This window comes from Lithobates pipiens, unplaced genomic scaffold (genome assembly GCF_037356315.1).
Source record: "Lithobates pipiens isolate NorthernLeopardFrog02 unplaced genomic scaffold, aLitPip1_a1.2 Scaffold_18, whole genome shotgun sequence".
NCBI classification, from domain to species: domain Eukaryota; kingdom Metazoa; phylum Chordata; class Amphibia; order Anura; family Ranidae; genus Lithobates; species Lithobates pipiens.
In genome coordinates, this window is record NW_027507758.1 from 177,594,809 (window position 1) to 177,610,792 (window position 15,984).

The window sequence follows — 15,984 nt, forward strand, 5'->3', positions numbered from 1 at the left end:
TCATATTCTAGTAACATTCTTTTACTTCATGTCAAGATTTTACCAGCTTTCCTACCTCTGCCCAGTTAGTGTGCTGTCACTGGCCCCTGAGGTGAAATGTGTAATGCCCTGTACACGCGGTCGCACTTTCCGACGGAAAATGTGCGACCGGATCTTGTTGTCGGAAAATCCGTTCGTGTGTGGGCTCCATCTGACTTTTTCCGCAGGAATTTCCGACACAAAGTTTGAGAGCAGGATCTAAAATTTTCCGACAACAACATCCGAACATTTAAATTCCGATCGTGTGTAGACAATTGTGTGTAGACTGCCCTCTTTATAGTGCCATCGTACATGTTCTATGTTACCGCGTTCTGAACGATCGGATTTTGCGACAACTTTGTGCGAGCGTGTGTATGCAAAACGAGTTTGCCCCAAAATCCGTTGGAAAAAATCCGATGGATTTTTTCCTCAGAATGTACCGTGTGTACAGGGCATAGGAGTGTACTCCTGCTTGTTGAGATACAATAGAGAAGTTTTTCTGCAGTCCATTGAATATTCATGGGAATGAAAATTGGTAGGGCTACTTTGTCACAACTACAAGACTAGTGTATTGCTTTACTACTATTTTAGTTTGCTACTTTTGTCTTCATATTCTTTTTTTTTTTATGGCTATGAGGTTAATGTACTGATATACGACCATTTTAGTGAGGGTTACCATTATGCTGTTCGTTCAGTTCACACATAAAAACTGTTATTTAGAACATGTGTTTATTGGGCAGGCGCCTTCCTGGTGTTTGCTTTTCTTCTGCTAACTGTCAGAGATTTGAAACCCATTCCAATGAAACAACGTTTATTTTGGCTTGTGTTCTATGTTCAACTGTAGTAAAATGAAATAATAGCCGTGGATCTGCTTCCACTGATAGCTTGCTTTGAAGTTGTTTGAGGGAGGTTAAAAGTAACTATTGACGGGCAGTGCTGACAATGTATAAACCTGTAAATGGCCAGATCACATTACATTTCCTTTACCTGCTTTCCAGTACTACTGAAACATGCTTCTTCATTATTCACATATCCACTTCAGCCTTCAATTTTTGCGTGATTTCGTTAGAATCAGTTAAGACCATTTAACTTTATATTTATATTATATCTGGCCTCGTTACATTATTGATGAAGGTTGCACATTGGTTTTCAACTGTCCCAGCTTTAAAAAAAGATGATGATCAGCTTTAGTAAACATATGGCCCTGTTTTCATGGATACCTTGTTTTTAAGTTTCTAGAGTTGTAAGGTATTGACTGACAGTCCTAAAGACACGTGCACGATGTTTAGTTGCCATGTCCCAAATCTTTTTTTTTTTGTTGCTCACTTGCACTTCTGAAATGTACAGGGCCTCGAGTCACTTATTGGGCCGACATCGGGGGGGGGGGGGGGATGGGGAACAGCCAAAACACACAAGGGGCCTGGGGGCATTCCCAGAGGCCTGACCACCGAGTAGGGCATGGAGGAGCATGGCTGCCCTGTCTTTCTCTATGCATTCTTTCTGTTATTTTGCTCACATTGGACTCTTTGCTGCCACCCGTGGCTGCTTCCTGCATGTGCACGCCTTGTATGAGTGCTGCCTGTATTCTGGATTGTGATCGGCTGCAGCTCCTCTCTCAGCAACATGTGTCAGCTTTGTGGAAATGAGCTGGGACTAGGAAGACCTTCTTTACAAGTAGGGGCTGTGTGTATAAGTGAGGGGAGGAGTTGTTTGTGTACAGAGGGGGGGCTAGAGCTGTGGGTGTGGTGTGTGTGCGTGCCTGTTGTTTGTGTATTGCATCGTGTGTGCGTGAGGGGTGGCTGAGTGTTAACGGGGGGGAGGGGGCTGCGTGCAGGACTGTGGGTTGGTCCTGGGGCAATTGGTGGTCAGGCCCGTTCCTGGCCTAAAGCTGTGTAAGGGGCCCCAAAAGTTCTGATGGCTGCCCTTGTCACTTATCTACCTCGGCCTTAAAGCAGAACTCAGGGCAAATTTTTTTTCCATGTTCTTGTTGCAGATCTCCTACCTTCACCAACTATGTCAGCCATGTTCTTCTGAGCTCTATAGTTCCTCTGCAATAGCCTGCTGAACTTGCTGAAAAAACATTATTGCCTGGTTATTTCCTGTTTGTAAGACTGCTGGCTGCTATCCCTCCAGTAACCTCAGCCAGCGGTCTGATGCCCCCTTGTAGTCCTCTAAAAGCGAGCAGGGACTTGTACTGCCTGGCTTGCTATAGTGGGCGGAGGGGGTCTTGCAGCCCCTGGTCTGTGCCACCCATAGAGGTGGTGTCCTCCTCTGCTCCCTCCTCCTCCCTGACAGCCCCCCTCCCCGCCGCCCGCCATATTTCACAGTGCAGAGCGGGGAGAGTTAGAGATCTTCTGGATAACAGAGTGGGTCTCGGGTTGGCTGGTCTGTATGTGAGAACAGCGATCTTCCTATAGCCCCGCCTACCTCCCTGCACATTGGAACAGTGTGCTCTGCACTGTCTATCACAATTCTGGTGCAGGGAGGTGGGGCTGTACCACAAACGGTGTTCTCACATACAGACTTATCAGCCCCAGGCCAGCCCTGTCATACGGAGGATCTGTAACTATTTCTGCTCTGCACTAATGAGCACTGATAAGCTGCACTGGTGAAACCGGCACTGATGGGCACTGAAAATCTGCACTGGTGACACCGGCACTGATGGGCACTGCTAAGCTGCACTGGTGACACCGGCACTGGTGGGCACTGCTAAGCTGCAAAGGTTTTTTTCTTTTTGCAGATCCCAGAGTTCTGCTATAAAGCGGTATTAAACCCAAAAATATAACATATTGCAGATTACCATTTTTTAGATGTAGTGGCTGAATTTGTTTTCTTTTTTTTTATGCCTTTTTAGCTTTATTTTCATCTATTTCATCATGCCACCTGAACGTTTTTAAGGGCAATTAGGGCTGTATCACAATACACACATTAGCAAATGCATAGCAGCCCTCTTTTGGGATACAATACAGATCATCACTGTTCTGTGTTGTCAGATTGCTTTGCAGGCAAACACAGGGACACATATATCTTTGGATAGAATGGGAAAAGTTACAATCCCTGTCAGGCTTTTATTGCTGTATTTATACCTCCTTGAGAAATGTTGTCTTCACTTCCTTGTCTGTCACCAGTTTTGTGACAGATACAGTCCGCCTATCGAAAAGTGTCCGCTCTGAACTGCGCAGGCGTAGCGCTTGTGCAGTGCAGTACAGAGCAGAAGGAGATTCTAAAAATCTCCAAAGATGAACGGTGCCTGCGCCGTGAGTCAAGGTGCAAGCCCCACTATCCAAGTGAACATAGGGCTGCACATATTAGAGGGCCCCTCGCGGGCTCGCTTCGCTCGCCATGCTTCGGGCACGGCCTCGCTTCACTCGCCTCTTTTTGTTCTAACTCTATGTCCACTTGGATGGTGGGGCTTTAACCTGGACTCACGGCACTGGCGCCGTTCATCTTTGTTTTTTTCGGAATCTGCTTGTCCTGTCTACTGCGCATACGCAGTACACAGCGGACACTATCCGACAGGGCACACTATTTGACATGTCACCGGCCATACATGGAGCAAATTTCACTGCAAGAGATAAATTTGCTTGATTCCCCAATCCCCCACAGACAGTGTTGATGTGGGAATCCCTCCTGCTGGGCCACTGTCTTCTCCCGGCAGGGGAGGGTGGGGAAGCCATCCTCACTAGCGATAATCACAAGAGAATCCGGCAGGTTGGTTGTGCCCAAGTTGATCGATAAACTTGGTACATTCAGCCTGCCCATTAATGGTTCAAATCTCGGCCTGTTCCTGCTGAGCTGGCTGAGATTTGAACTGTGTATGGCAGGCCTAAGTCTGCAAGTGAGAATGATCTATCCAAAGAAGACAATAAACAAGAGCAATAAACACGCTTTTATAAAAAAAAATGCAGGGATTGGTTTGAACTGCTGCCAGTTTTTTATGTTGCTGTCCGTGTCTCTGGCGAAGACATTTCCTTACTTCCTGGTGTGTCACAGGAAGTGGTGGGATATCTCCACCATATCCACAGACAGAAAAAAAAAAACTGACAAGGTTCCTATAATTCTCCACTGTATCCTAGCTTACAATAAAGTTTTGACTGGGGTAAGTCTGCTGTGTTGAATTCTCCTGCATTCTTTGTCAAGGTGAAAATAGTGTGTTATGCATGGTATTAGGTGTTGATAAATTGATGTGCTTGCCATCAATATTGTATGCTACGGTGTCTCATAAGAAGATTGTTTTTTCTTTTTTTTACGCTGGTAGCACGTTTGGTTTTATTTAGAAACATCCTCTAAAATATTTCAAATACACAGTTTGTACTAGAAGAGTTCAGGTCAGTGACAGCTACTATATTACATTTTCAGATGTTCAATGGAACGTAATTAAAGTGCTACAAATAATTAGTTTCCTTTTTAAATTCATCATTCCAGAGCCACCCATTAAATTTTTTCCTACTGATGACTACCAAGGTTGTTCAAATAATGATGTAATGGCAACAATCAAACAGAATGTCGTATGTCAGTTCAATGGAATCTAACTGAAACTTTTTGTTCAGCCTTAATTACAAATGTGTTATTTTCTGTCTAAAAACTATAATTACAAATGTTGCACATTTCTAATCAAAAAATGAAAAGTCAATAATTCTATCATTTGATTCTACTGTGCAAATATTTAGGCAGAGAACTACTGTAGCTATGTGCTGTAAAATATAGGGGGTGAGTTGAGTTACTTATTTGTTGAACTGCCGAAAGCCAAAGTCAAATAATTTCTTACTAAACATGACTTTAGTTCAGTAGCTTGCATTTGCATGTACAACAAATGCACTTGTATTAAATAATCTGCTGTGTAATAATGTTTACTGTTTTGTTAAAAGGCACAAGGCTTTCCGAACACTTCAAGAGGCTATTAAATGCAACTTTGAACACTGGCAAATATGGGAAAACTATCTTCTTACCAGTACTGATGTAGGGCAGTTCGGGGAAGCAGTCAAAGCTTATCATAGACTCATGGACTTGCGTGGGAAATATAAAGATGTGCAGGTAGGCATTATCAAATATTTTACTTTTCTTCCTCTATTTAATTGTGCGTCTAAATAGAGCTTAGCCTTTCTATCAAAAAGATACTTAACAATTGTCATATGATAAAATCCCCAAAAATATTTACCCTTTCTATTTTTGCCTTTTAAAGCTCACCTAAATTTAAAACAAAATACGTTACGCTTGTTTCCCCTTGATACTGCAATAAACCAGTAAAACAACCCTAAAATAACCTACCTGTTGGCTTTCACAGGCTTTGTTCCTATTCGGCTGCTGATAGTCATATTGCAGTCACAAGCTGCGTCTTGTAAGCTCAGTTACCTGCTGGCTTCTTTATATTGCTGCAGAATTTCAGAAGCATCTCACTGCCATAGATTTTGACTCTGTTTCAACCAATATTGGAGCATTGATTATTCCCACCCATCTTGGGTTGTTCACACTTTTCTTGCGTTTCTTGCATTTTCCATAATATAAACTAAAATTAGATAGGAAGCATTACACCCTCTAGTAATGGTAAGTATAGAGGCCAGTGAGTAGGTCACCACAGAAATAAACAAGAAACCTTGGCTTGTCTCTGTAGCATTAGCCAAAATGTAAAAAAACATTTGAGTGGGCTAAATCTTTAGTTCTTTAGTTCTTACGGCAGGTTATTAAATAGCCAAATCTTACACCGTTATATTATGTCTTTCAGTGACTACATAACCTATCCTTTTATTTTTAGCATATTTTGTGAAACGGGATCCTAGTTCTGAGTGGTATTTAGCAAAATGGATAATCAAACTCTGGTTCATTATTACACAAAAAAAATCTGCTTTCTATTGATTAATGTTAGCCAGTTTATATTTAAATGTCCCTTGAATTACTCATCTATATTTGACATGTTCCATTGCTCATACCAAAAAGCCATTTTATTAGAATAATTAGTCATGTAGTATGAATTATTGTGCTACTGCATGCAGAAACAAATTGCTGTAATGTACAAAATGTACATCACTTTATACTGGAAGACTTTGACACAGGGGAGTCAATGACAAGTAGGACATTTTAGGAATGGAGAGCTATCCTATTTTGACGCTATAGCATTTATGTTTACAGTGGTAAGCTTGTAAAGTAATAATGTGTAGTTAGAATGGTTCTGCTGAGCAGAAACATGCCCAAATCCAGAGCTTTGCTCAAGACTCGCCCATCCACAATCTGGGTGCCAACCAGTGTAGTCCATCTCCACTCCCCATGCAGAGTTGGGGGAAAAAATGTACAATGTGCATCAGCTGCACTCCACTCTTAGCTCCTTGTATTGTTTGAGTTATCAGCAAAAGGACTTCATACAGCAATGTCTGCACCTGGGAACCAAACTTCTTTTAAGTTTTTCACCATGCGTAGCTTGCTCACATGGGTAGGGAAGTCCCCTATCAAGAATTTCTGAGACAATTAGCACATCAGGAGTCTGTAATGTACAATACAGCTTATAGCATGCGACAACAAAGCTTATGAAGTGCAGGGTTCTATAATGTACAATGTACCATTGTCAGTGCAGTGGTCAGAATTATTTAACATGCAGCATAAGAATGCAGTGGTTAAGGAGTATGTAAAATTGGCACTGCTGACATAAGGCATGTGTCCCTTGTGCTAAAGCCTTTGCTTGTGTTGACATACCATTGAATAAATTGGTTTTATGCTTTTTTGTACCCCCCTGTATTTTTTATTATATTCTGGCAATGCATTATTTTTTGTGTAGGTTCTCAAAATCTTAGCAAGAGCAGTAGTTGAAGGAATTGAGGATGTCAATGGAGAGTCAACAAGCAATCTAAAAGGGAGGTTGCAAGAATTATTTGGGAGAGTAACAGCCCAGGATTCAAGTGATGCCGAAATTTGGAAGATTTATGCCAAACTTTATGGAAATGGTGAAAGTGAAAATGCAGAAGAAAATGAAAAGGTATTCTTTGAGACTTTTTGCATACCGACCTGGATAAGTTAATATAAACTCGATGCAATTCTCTAAAAAATACCCTGTAGTAATACTAGAAAACGTTTATATTTTTATTGGCAAGTGTAATTACCTGATATATGATACCTGATTTATGCTATGTTTCAATACTCTAGTGGAAGGATGGGGAGATATTTTGGGAAAAGGTTAAATGGGAGGGAGCTCAGGATGGGTGTTGCTAATGCACTGACTTATACTGTTTGTCCAAATTCAATTGTAAATGATTATGCATGTTTGAAATGCAAAAGAACTTGCAAGCAAAAATTGTTATATTTCTTAAAATACTTGACTAAAAGGGACTGTTTCTTTAGTAGGATAAAGTGCTGTATCCAGTCTCTGAAAAACTGTTTACTGAAAGATTGCTATAGAAGACACAAGGTTGGCCATTTTAATAAAAAGAGAAGTGGTTTTATATCCAGCTGTAAAAAGAGGCACGCCATTGGAATGCTTTAGGCTGGGTTCACACTATAACACGGAGTGGCTGACAGCAGGAGTCTGGTGCATCTTCATTCACCGCTTCAGGTCCGATTTCAGCCTGAATTTTTGGATGAATTTGGACTTGGAATGGACCAAAAGACACACAGGACTCCTGTGCAAATCGCACCAGAGCTGCTGCGGAGATGTGTGAACTGGCTCTATAGAGAACCCGTCACAATCTCCTGCTAAGCTAATTGGATGTGGGGAATCCGCATTCAATTTGCATAGGTGTGTACCCAGCTTTACAGTTTTCCAAAGAAACTAAACCTGCGTTTCACAATACAAGCTATTATTTTTTAAAGGTGCGGGGGCACTGGTGACACTTGGAGCTGCTCCGAGCCTTTCCGAGTGCATCCGAGCGGTTTCCGAGTGTCTCCGGCACCCTCCCACCTCTGGTCACATGCAGTACTGCATACAATAGAAGTCACTGTGGAACGAATTATCTGAGTTTCCATTGACTTCTATGGGGAAACTCGCTTTGATATATGAGTGCTTTGCATTACAAGCATTCTTCTGGAACAAATTATGCTCATAATCCAAGGTACCACTGTATATATATACTGCTCAAAAAAATGTAAGGAACACTTAGAAAATGCATCAGATCTCAATGGGAAAAAATATGATGCTGGATATCTATACTAATATGGACTGGGTAATGTGTAAGGAATGAAAGGATGCCCCAGATTGTTTGAACTAGAACAGTATTGACAGGGGTATCCCAGCAGCTGATCTTTCCCCAACACTGACTTACAGTACTTATTTCTGTACTATGTCCCTGTTTGGGGGCAGCCAACTTGGCAGAAACTTGATTTTCCTTTCTCATGTCAGAGACTCTAGCAAGGAGCACAATGGGGAGCACAGTAATGACATCATCAAATCTAACTTCAGATATCCTGAGACTAGCAGTTAGAGACACAGTTCCTTTAAACTTATACTGCAGAGATAAATAGATATGGTGCTAAAGGCACCCTTACATATCAGGTACTAAGATAAGATTACAAATGGCACTCAAGTAGTTAACAAATTGCTTCCACTGTTAATTCGAGAAAAAGTTCCTTTCTTTAAAAAAGAAAAAAAAAACATGCATTACAAGTTGTCACAACTATTCTGAGAAATATATTGTTTTCAAAAGATCCATGTTCTGTACCCATTGTTTTCATTAGCTTTAATTGTTTAGTAATATGGATCATATCAGGGAGTCTAGACTTTTTAGAAGAAAAATTATAGACAGTACAGTTAAACATCTGTTGTACAGCTGTAGCAGTAAATGGTTTCTTTTTTTTAGGCTTTTGTAAAGTTGAATCTATGTACCTATGTTCTGTGTGTGTACGTATAATATATACTATATATAAAGTGTGTATATAGTATACAGTGTATACACATACTATATTACCAAAAGTATTGAGAGGCCTGCTTTTACACGCACATGAAATTTAAGGGCATCCCAGTCTGTAGGGTGCAATACTGAGTTGGCCGACGCTTTGCAGCTATAACAGGGTTATAGCTGGGAAGGCTGCCCTCAAGGTTTAGCGGTGTGTTTATGGGATGGATTGACCATTCTTCCAGAGGCGCATTTGTGGGGTCAGGCACTGATGTTAATGAGAAGGCCTGGCTCAAAGTCTCCACTCTAATTCGTCCCAAAGGTGTTCTATTGGGTGGAGGAACTTGACTGGCCTGCACAGAGTCCCGACCTCAACCCAATAAAATACCTTCGGGATGAATTAGAGCGGAGACTGGGAGCCAGGCCCTCTCATTCACATCAGTGCCTGACCTCACAAATGCCCTTCTGGAAGAAGTGCCAAACATTTCCATAGATACACTCCTAAACCTTGGGAACAGCTTTCCCAGAATAGTTGAAGCTGTTATAGCTGCAAAGGGTGGGCCAACTCAATATTGAAACCTACAGACTAAGACATTGCCATTAAAGTTCATGTGCATGTAAAGGCAGGTGTCCCATACTTTTGGTAATATAGTGTGTGTGTGTATAGATCTCTCTCTCTCTCTCTGTGTGTGTATATATATATATATATATATATATATATATATATATATATATATATGAAATAAGGAGCTGTGCACTAATTAAGAAAAAAAATGAACTAGCATATAACTTGTTATACATAATCTCACAATTGAGCTGCGGCCATATTTAGGGTTAACATACGTCTTTTTTTGTTTTTTTGCAGAAAATCGTATAACAATCAATGTTTACATTTAAACCCGTCTTTTATTCTGTAAGGATGTAACATGTAAACTATTTCTTTTTAGAAAAGCTGTATGTAAGCTTCTGTGAAAAATAATTTCCCCTCCCCCAAATAACAGTATACCATCGAAGAGCTACCACTAGAGGATCTTGTTCCTTGATGAAAAAATGAGAATTGTGCCAATCTTAAGAGCAGCTCTTAGGGTGGCATACGGTATTGAAATCCATCATAGGAATATTATCCAAAAACCCATGTATTCCAAGATCTCCCTTATACAATCTCAATCAACGGAGTCAAAGACCTTTTCTATATCCAGTGATACCATTACTCTATGGTCCAGGTTAAGATGTTTAATTTGAAGTTGAGTAAAACGTTTGGGTCAGTAGACATCTGAAGGATAAATCCTGTTTGATCAATGGAGACTAGAGAGGAGATGACATTCAGTATTTTAACTGATAACACTTTGATTAATATCTTAAAATTTAGATTCAGTGGTGATGCATAGTAGCTCATTATGCTTTACCTTTGCAGGGAGACAAAGAGGAAGTAAATGACCTACATAGGGGTCACTTGAAGAGTTGTTCCACAAAGATGTTGGGACTGGACCCTTCCGTTCCCTTAGGCAGCCCAATCTCTCAGATGATGTGGGCTGCAGTTCAGTCAAAGAAGTTGCCTGAGTGGCAGAGGCAGCCTTTATCCCTTATATTGCGGCTCCAAGAGCCTACATCTGAATTTTTCCAGGTCGTTCTATATGAGCATACACTATGAGGCGAGGTGGTCAATGCCGACATTTTATTGTTAGATGGCCTTGAGCAATGCCTCAGGCCCCAGTTCTGACTTTATTGCAGAATCTGAAAGTGAAGGAGCGTGATCACCTGAGTTTCTAGCAGTCAAGATGGCAGTGACAGCACATCTCTCATTCTCTGGGATGCCGCAGAGGTTTTGCCAGTTTATCTGTAAGTTTGCCATCTTGGATAGGCATAATCTTTTAACGCAGGTTCACACCACCTCACCTCGCTTTAGGAAAAATTCAACTTGTGGGGAACAGATCAGTAGATGGATAATTTGAGACAGGATATCTGTAGCACCTCTGTTGTAATGTAATATATTTAAATACCAGGTTGACGTTTTGATTTACTTGAGATATAGTGGCTTGATTTTATAGGAGCTTATTTTCCTTTAAAACCTGCAAATTTTGCTAAACTAAAGCAATTCTGCACAATAAAATTGGTATTGTTGTTGTCCATTACTGCTTTGTTTCTATTTTTGAAAATGGGCTACTAAAGCTAAGAGCCCTTTCACACTGTGCCGCCTAGGGTGTCAGCGGTAAAGCGGTGCTATTTTTAGCGCCACTTTACTGTCGTTTTAGCGTCGCTATTCGGTCGCTAGAGGGGTGGTTTTAACCCCCCACTAGTGGCTGAAAAGGGGTTAAATCTGCCCGCAAAATGCCGCTGCAGCGGCATTTTGTCGATGGTATAGCAGCACTGCCCCATTGATTTCAATGGGGAGGAGCGGTGAGTTCACCGTTCCTTCACCGCTCCAAAGAAGCTGCTGGCAGGACCTTTTCCGATGCCCTGCCAGCGCACCACTCCAGTGTGAAAGTCCTCAGGCTTTCACACTGGAGTGAATGGAGCAGCTGTTTTAGGGCAGTTTGCAGGCGCCATTTTTAACGCTATAGCGCCTGCAAAACGCCTCAGTGTGAAAGGAGTCTAAGCTGGCATCTCATGAGATAACACTTTTATTCTTCAGTGTTGGTTTTTACAAATAAAGGTGCATTCTTACCTAGATCACTGTTCTCATATTTTCATTGTTACCCTTTTTTTAATATAAAACTATTCACTGCAGCAGTAGTCGTTGGATGCCCAGGATTGCAGGTGTCACACACCGCCCAAAAAATGTTCCATAGACTTCAGAAACTGAGAGAGGCTGAATGGCATCCACATTTGATTTTCTTGATTCATGTCCCATAAATTCCCTGAATGCTAGTGCTTAATCTGAGTGAACACTTAGTAATAACACATGTCCATGAAACCTATTAGTTTGGTTATTTCAGTAGTTGTATACAGATTTGTTCCTGACACTTTCAGTTTGTTTAACATATTTTTTTATTTGCAGGCTTTGCAGTTCTTGTCAAAAGCACATAAATGTGAGACTCAAAGGAGCGGTTGGCAAAATGACATTTCAGCATTCAAAGAGATAATAAAAGGGGCAATTGACCTTGCTAATGGTAAGTTCCTTTTTATTATAATCATTTCTGGGTAGATTTGTCCACTGGGCATTTCATTAGCTTGGTTATGTGCTTAAAATGATTCAAAACTGTCAAAGCAGTGTTCAATAAATAACTGCTGGGTATATATGAAAATTGTGCTCAGCAGTTTGACTCACATGTGGTCTGTTGTCAGAAGGAAAGTGTACTTAAATTTACTAAAAGACCAAAAGCTTTTTTTTGCCATTGTAGCTGCCAGTTGCATATAGTGGCAAATTGGGAGGGTTGTATTGGATACATAAAAATAAAATAAAATATGGGGCCCACTATCCAGTAACTAAAAGTGTATCAGTATTTAATTAAATTACACCGATTTGTTTGTGTGGATGGATTACTCCAAAACTATATAGTCAATTCATATAAAACAGTAGGAAGACAAAGATGTCTTCAAAAAGGAGGATCAACCACGGTATATCAAAAAGTGAACAGGCTTTATTGAAAAGACAGTATAATAAACCCACTATCGGTGATAATAGCACCAATTAAGAGGGATCACAACCCCCCACAGTGTACCCAAATATAAAAACCACAAATAAAATGACAACATTGTCGCAATATGGCGTCAACACCTGGGCGCCATACACACTCCATGCATTACCACATTGAAAAGACAGGTGCTGCTCATAGTCGCTAATCCAAGAGTGTAATGAGGATTATTGTTGTAATAAACAGTAGTCCCGGGGTTCTACATCTAGCATGTCCATGAATAGGGCTTATGAAGTAGTTGTGTAGATCCTATGGTAATATAGAGAGGGTTGTGTTGGGGCTGGGGGATAGAAGATAGAACAAGCTCTAGCTGTGGTTTGCATAATAGGGCCTTGGATTTTTCAGGCCCCCATGGCACAAAATGGATATGCATGTAGGAACTTGAAGGCGCTTGCTATGCATTTCTGTTCATCAGCTTATGTTTGAAGGCTCTACCAGTTCAGCAGTATATCAGTTATTAAAAGTAGGGCAGTAGGTTTATACACACACACACACACACAACTAGGAAAATTGTCTTTGCAGTCAAAGAAATTACTAAAACGGATCACAATATAAAGCACTATTCTGTGGTTGGTTATTGATTGGTTGTTGCCATTCATAGTATAAACTTTTATTGGATGATTGCTGAGTACAGATCCTGGATCATAAAATTAAAATCAAATTTTATTGGTTTTAAATTCGGCTACTTTTATGGAAGGGAAAGAAAAGTATTTAATGTAGTTTAGGTACTTACATTGTACTCGTGCTGTTATTTTATTTTATTTTTTATGTAAAATACAGCAAAGCATGGTATATAAAGGTGCAAGGTGATCTTGATAATGCATTCTAATTTTAGGTCAGTTTTATCTTAACTTCTAAGACCTCCAAAAAGGACTACCGGTTTTAGTGCTGATATACACATTCCAAATAACCAAGTAATACACTGTTTTTTCACTCCTGAAAAAGAGCTCTAGGATATAAAATAAAAAAATATATCCCCAATAAATGTGGTTATTTTGTAAGTAGAAACCATAAGAAAAATGTTAACTAGTTCATTACCGTCATACATTCAAGAACGGCAGAGTACTAGATGTAGTACTATTCTCGGGTAGCCATTGTGCCCATTCATGTCTTCACATCCCTTATTCTGCATATTAACCCCTCATCTCTATCCTCCCACTGTATGTGAGCTGTACATTAAGCCCTTCACTGCCTTCTCCCATTGTGTATGACCTATACATTAACCCCTTCATGATGAGGGTAAAACAAATCCTAAGGCCTGATCACAGTTTTGCAACATTGTAAAACTGTACATATCTTTGCAACTACGTAGTGTATCAAGGTGAATTATGCCTTGCTTTTTTAGGACAGATTTGTCTTTCATATGGTAATGGATTTCTTCTGATTTATGTTTTTTAGTATAAAAGGAAAACTGGTCCAAAATAGTAAAAAATATATGTATTTTGTAAATGTAGCTGTATATTTCTTGCTATTACCATAACCTATCACCAAAGAATAAGCCCAAAAAACTTCTCCTGCTCCTGACGATCGCAGCAGTACCACATTTGTGGATATTCTTTGTTTTTTATACCCATAGTAGGGCGCAGAAACAATGGTATGCATTTTGCTTTTCTTAAACCTTTTTTTCATAGCCAATCAGAGGCTATACCAGTTATGAGGTAGGCCTGGTTCCTGATTGTTGCTACAAGACCCTGGGTTCTCAGTGAGAGCCTAATCTCTGTGCTGGGAGTGCAGTATTCTCCCAGCACAAACACATATATGTAACCTCACAGAAGACCCATTTTAGTGAGGCCACAAATATGTGTACAGGCTGTGGCAAGGGGTTAATAATGCACTGTATCTAGTGCACCATTACTAAGCTTAACCACTTCAATACCAGCGGGTTTCTTAACTTCTAAAAACAATGAGATTACCTTGGTGGTGTCTATTTTCCAAAACATAAATCCTGTTGGTTTCCCTCCTGTCTGGCATTTTTATTTCATGTTTTTCCAATTTTTGTCGTTTTTTTCCTTTATATATTAAAACAAATTACAAACACAGCTCTTATTAAATACAACTATAAAAAAAATATTTCTGTCTAAAAATAAATGATATAAAATTAATTTGGGTACAGTGTAGGCAAGCTATCAAACCACTGAAAATTGAGAAATGGCTTTGTAGGGGGTATTATGGGCTGATATTCTGTTTTGGTTTTTAGTCTGTTAGAACCCCTGAGCAGTAGAACTCAGAGACAGAGAGGGAGGGCAACATTAGGAGCCAACCAGGTATGTTGCATACAATTTACTAACGTAACCTGTTGGCTGGAGGAAAGCGAAGGAAGCACTGTCTGCCGCTCCTTCATTGTCAATTCACAGGCAAGAGGTAGGGAGGTGACTTATTTGTACTGGATTTTGTTAGAGAAAACTCAGGTCAAGAACCTCCTTGTGCTCTGTGACTGAGCTGTGGGAATCTCAGCACTGATAAATGTATTTTATAGGTAAAACCATTCACATATAGGTATTTCAACTTTGTATTTATTTAGATGCTGACACATTGAATGCTTAGCTCAAGGGTTCCACTGCAGCAGCAAAACTGTGTGGGTGCAGGTTTGATAGACAGCTGTTCAGTTGTCTCCTGTTAGATGTGCACTTTAACCACTTCAGCCCAGAAGGATTTACCCCTTTAATGACCAGGCCGTTTTTTGCGATACGGCACCGCGTCACTTTAACTGACAATTGCACGGTCGTGCGATGCTATACCCAAACAAAATTGATGTCCTTTTTTCCCCACAAATAGAGCTTTCTTTTGGTGGTATTTGATCACCTGTTCGGTTTTTATTTTTTGTTCTATGAACAAAAAAGGCCGGCAATTTATTCATCAGTTTAGGCCAATATTTATTCTGGTACATATTTTAGGTAAAAAAAATCCTAATAAGCGTACATTGATTGGTTTGTGCAAAAGTTATTACATCTACAAAATAAGGGATTGATTCAGGGACTTTTAATTTTTTTTATTTATTTTTTTACTGGTGAAGGAGGCAATCTGCAATTTTTAGCGGGACTGCAACATTGCAGCAGACAAAAGTGACACTTTTTGGTGACCAGTGCTATAAAAATGCACGATCACTGTATAAATACACTGGCAGGGAAGGGGTTAACACTTGGGAGTGATAAAGAGGTTGTGTTCCCTAGGGAGGTGCTTTTTTGCTGTGGGGAAAGTGGATTAACCGGGAGTAGAGAGAGATCGCTGTTCCAAATCACTAGGAACAGCAGATCTCTCTCTCCCCTGCCAGATCTCCGTTCTGCCTCTGTGAGGATCGATCACGGGTGGCACGCAACCCACACGATCACATGCACAGACCAATGTATGGGTACGTCGGTTCGCACAGCCAAGTCACCTTGAAGCAGTTTATCTGTGGTGGGCGGTCGGCAAGTAGTTAAAAGTATACCATGTAAAAACCCTGTTGGATTGACAATAAAGTTGATTTCTATGTTTTCACTTTAAATAAATCTACTTTACTAAGTGCTGCAGCAGCTCTA

General features: G+C 40.3%; 1 protein-coding gene across 1 annotated transcript in view; it reads left to right on the top strand.

Annotated features, from left to right (window-relative positions):
• The window catches only part of TTC27 (tetratricopeptide repeat domain 27), a 626,083-nt gene that overhangs the window by 562,414 nt on the left and 47,685 nt on the right, over window positions 1-15,984 (top strand). Inside the window, exons 17-19 of the mRNA XM_077486426.1 lie at window positions 4,887-5,052; window positions 6,785-6,982; window positions 11,830-11,941. Coding sequence (XP_077342552.1) covers window positions 4,887-5,052; window positions 6,785-6,982; window positions 11,830-11,941 — 476 coding nt within the window. The remainder of the gene's footprint in view (window positions 1-4,886; window positions 5,053-6,784; window positions 6,983-11,829; window positions 11,942-15,984) is intronic.